Source organism: Haliotis rubra, unplaced genomic scaffold (genome assembly GCF_003918875.1).
Source record: "Haliotis rubra isolate DU_JTF1 unplaced genomic scaffold, ASM391887v1 Scf19, whole genome shotgun sequence".
Classification (NCBI taxonomy): domain Eukaryota; kingdom Metazoa; phylum Mollusca; class Gastropoda; order Lepetellida; family Haliotidae; genus Haliotis; species Haliotis rubra.
The window spans coordinates 705,840-709,488 of NW_025765891.1; the positions used below are offsets into that span (position 1 = coordinate 705,840).

The following is a 3,649-nucleotide window of genomic DNA, read 5'->3' on the forward strand; positions in this document are numbered from 1 at the left end:
TCTACACCTAAAGTTAAAACTATTTTCATTTCACAAAATTATACAAATTTCAAGTCTAACCACCTTGTCACATTTGGGTTGAGAAAACATGAATGTCATGTCAAATTTCTGTCATTGTACAAATGTTCAAAATAAACTTTCCACACTTCCTTGTGCATTTAGGTAGTATTTCTGTATAAGCCCGAAGGATAAAACGTATGCTTGTTTGTAATTCTACATCATTCTTACTTGTTACTTGCTATACGCCCTTCAACACACCCGGAAGTTGTCCTTCCCAAACAAATCAATCACAGGTAACCGAAAACACGCTGAGTATATAAACGCGAAAGCTGTAAGTAGAAAGATCACTGAATTTTCCTGACAACAACCAGTCGCTCCATACTTCTAACCGTGAGTACCCTGGTAAACACCACTTTATGAATTGATATAATTAATCAAAAAGTAAATGCCTATGAGTCTCCACACATCTTTTTCTATGTATTTTCGAAACGTTTCATCCGTTCACCTTAATCTTTAAATAAACTTAAACTAAGCAACTAACATAGAGATTCACTATTTTCTTATATTATACATGGCCAAGCATGAGCAAAACTTCGCTTTAATGCTACATGTTTAAGACGTGCATCCCCGTTCAAACTTTGTTTTTCAATTTCAGTTACAAGATGTAATTAATTAATCACAAAACACATTCACTCTCACTGACAGCTTCCGAAAATGATGAAGCTTATCGTCGTCCTTGTTGCCTGTCTGGCTGTTGCTACTTACGCCAAACCCATGGGGTACGGTATAGGCATGTACGGAGGCATTGGTGGCCTTGGCTATGGTATGGGAGGCCTGTACGGAGGCATGGGCGGCTTTGGCTTTGGAGGACTGTACGGCGGTATGGGTCTTTATGGAGGTTTTGGAGGATTGTACGGAGGCATGGGAGGACTGCACGGAGGCATGGGAGGACTGTACGGTGGCATGTACGGAGGAATGGGATTTGGCAAAGGAATTGGTACGTTTTCTACGTTATATAATCATAACAAGAGACTATCACTCAATGTATTTACATGACAAAAAGTGTGGCTGTAGGGACAGAGAAGTTGTATGTACATAGTTTTGCTAATTGCAGTAACATGCAACATTTGCGATGGGAAAATAGTTGAGAAAGGAATCGACATTTCCCTCCAAATTAGGGAATGCACAACACACCTGGAGGACAATTGGACTGGAGGAAACCCTCTGACCGTCTTATATCCTATTCATGGATGAGTAACACTGTGTGGCATAAGGCCCGAGTCTAGCTATCTATTTAGCTGTTTGTTTCAAGAAAAAACATCAATATGTCAAATAATTACATACTAGCTGGACTTAATTATGATATACTCAAGTGTGCATATATATAAGGGGCGATCAAACAATGAAATGTGTTCTGTGGGTTACGTTTTCAAGAAGGACACTCTATCTTATCGTGTCCAATGTTTACAAACAAGTAAACGTGGTGTACTATTTATACTTAGCGCATTCACTCCGGGACTAACTACCGGATGTTTTTATTCAGTAGGATGTGTGTACTCAGTTGAGGTTCGTATTATTATTATTACCTGCATTCCATGTATTGTTACTCCAATTATTGAATTGAACGTTTGAGATAAGTTTGCCTCAAGCAAGCAAAGACAGTATGTATCGTCGTTTGATGTATTTCGACTTTGACTATGACTATGTCATGATTGCACATTTGGGGCTTATTCTTCTTTCACTGTGATATCAAAGATTAGGAGTATGGTGGGCTAATTGTTTTGTTTTAGCAATCATATGTTTCTGTTTATACATTCGTTTCATTCGTTAAGAAAAAATGGTTCCCTTCAGACCACTATAGTGATACTTGTATTTCAGGATTTCTCACAGCATTGTTTGAGCGGTCATTTCACCATTCAATTTGCAATGATAAACAGACTGGACATGTACTGATACCATTCCTTATGAAAATTAACCTTAATGACAATGAGTAATATAAAAAAATCAAATTAATCTCCGCTAATTGTAGAGGTCTTGCAAATAAACCTAAGAGAAAAGAATTGATGAATATATATAGGAAAAAATTATATTCCATAATATGCTTGCAAGATATTCATATTGATGAATCTACCTCAAATATCATGAGAAATGAATGAGGTTTACAGTCCATCATAGCTCCTTTCAAATCTAATGCTAGGGGTGTTGCCATACTCTTTAATAATGATACTGATATCATGATACATAGGACCTTAATAGATGAAAATGGCAATTATATTATTGCTGATATTTCAATAGAAGATAAAAGAATAACACTAACTAAACTCTATGGACCTAACAATGATGATCCTCAATTTTATGTTAATCTATTTGAAAATATTTTAAAATTTGAAAATGATTCATTAGCAATAGTGGGAGACTGGAACCGAGTGCTTCACCCCACAATTGATCTTGAGAATTATAAGCATGTAAACAACCCAAAATCGAGAAATACTGTAGTAGAATTTATAGAAATGTATAATCTTATTGACATTTGGAGAAAGTTGAATGATAAATCTAGAAAATACACCTTGTGGGAAAACCCCAAGACAACAAGCCAGACTTGATTTCTCTATTGTATCAGAAGACATGTTCGATATTACGTTGGATTCAGATATTCTGCCAGGCTATAAAAGTGATCACTCAACAATAACATTAACCTTTTCGAACACTTTAAACGAGGAAAGAGGAAGGGGCTGTTGGAAGTTTAATAGTTCCTTACTGTTAAACCCTGAATATGGTAATTTAGTCAGAACTGTCCTAAATTATACTATTCAAGAATATTCAACAGAAAAAAATTATGATTTTAAAAACATTGATCATATTAATCTTACAATTTCTGATTCCTTATTTCTAGAAACTTTATTAATGAAAATTCGAGGAAAGACTATATATTTCTCATCCTACATAAATAAAAAAAAAAGTTAAAAATACAGAAGGACTGGAACTAAAAATAAAACAGGTTGAGGACATTATTAGAAAAAACTTTCAAAACATAGATGAAGAACTTCTTAGTGAATCATCAAAGTATAATAAAGAAATGGAAGAAATCAAAAATAAGGAAATGAATGGAATACAAATCCGAAATAGAATTCTTTGGTACGAAGAAGGAGAAAACCCTTCAAAATATTTCTGCCATTTGGAAAATAGAAATTTCTCCAAAAATATCAATCAATAAATTGATAACTAATGATAATAAAGAAATTACAGACAGTAAATCAATACTTAATGAAGTAAAGTTATTTTATAAACATCTCTATGCTGCTCAGGAACAGAATAAGGAGGAAGACTTCTTGAATCACTCGTTGAATGACATAAAAACTCCAACTCTTAACAAAACACTAAGAGACAATCTTGAAAAAGAAATCAGTATGGAGGAAATTAGCAATGCTGTTTACAAGATGAAGAATAATAAAAGCCAAGGGACTGATGGATTTCCTATTGATTTCTTTTTAAAAAATTGGAAAGAAAGGTAAGGATTTATAGACTCGTTAAAAATGTATAGTATGACCAGAAATTATTGAGAATTTTAAGAATATATTTAATTGGATTTCTAGTATAAACAACCTTGACCAGCTATCAAGTGCTTGGTTTCATTCGAGAGAGACAACTC

The 3,649-nt window shown here is 34.1% G+C and overlaps 1 protein-coding gene across 1 annotated transcript; it reads left to right on the forward strand.

The window, feature by feature from the left end:
- Positions 1-714: 714 nt before the first annotated feature.
- Positions 715-3,316, forward strand: LOC124274282 (acanthoscurrin-1-like). The gene is made up of 2 exons (XM_046709624.1): positions 715-997; positions 3,306-3,316. Exons 1-2 carry the CDS (start codon positions 715-717, stop codon positions 3,314-3,316), a joined length of 294 nt encoding a protein of 97 aa, XP_046565580.1.
- The last annotated feature ends 333 nt before the right edge of the window (positions 3,317-3,649 follow it).

Coding starts and splice junctions, on each gene's coding strand:
- LOC124274282 (XM_046709624.1), top strand. CDS start 715: ATGATGAAGCTTATCGTCGTCCTTGTTGCCTGTCTGGCTGTTGCTACT.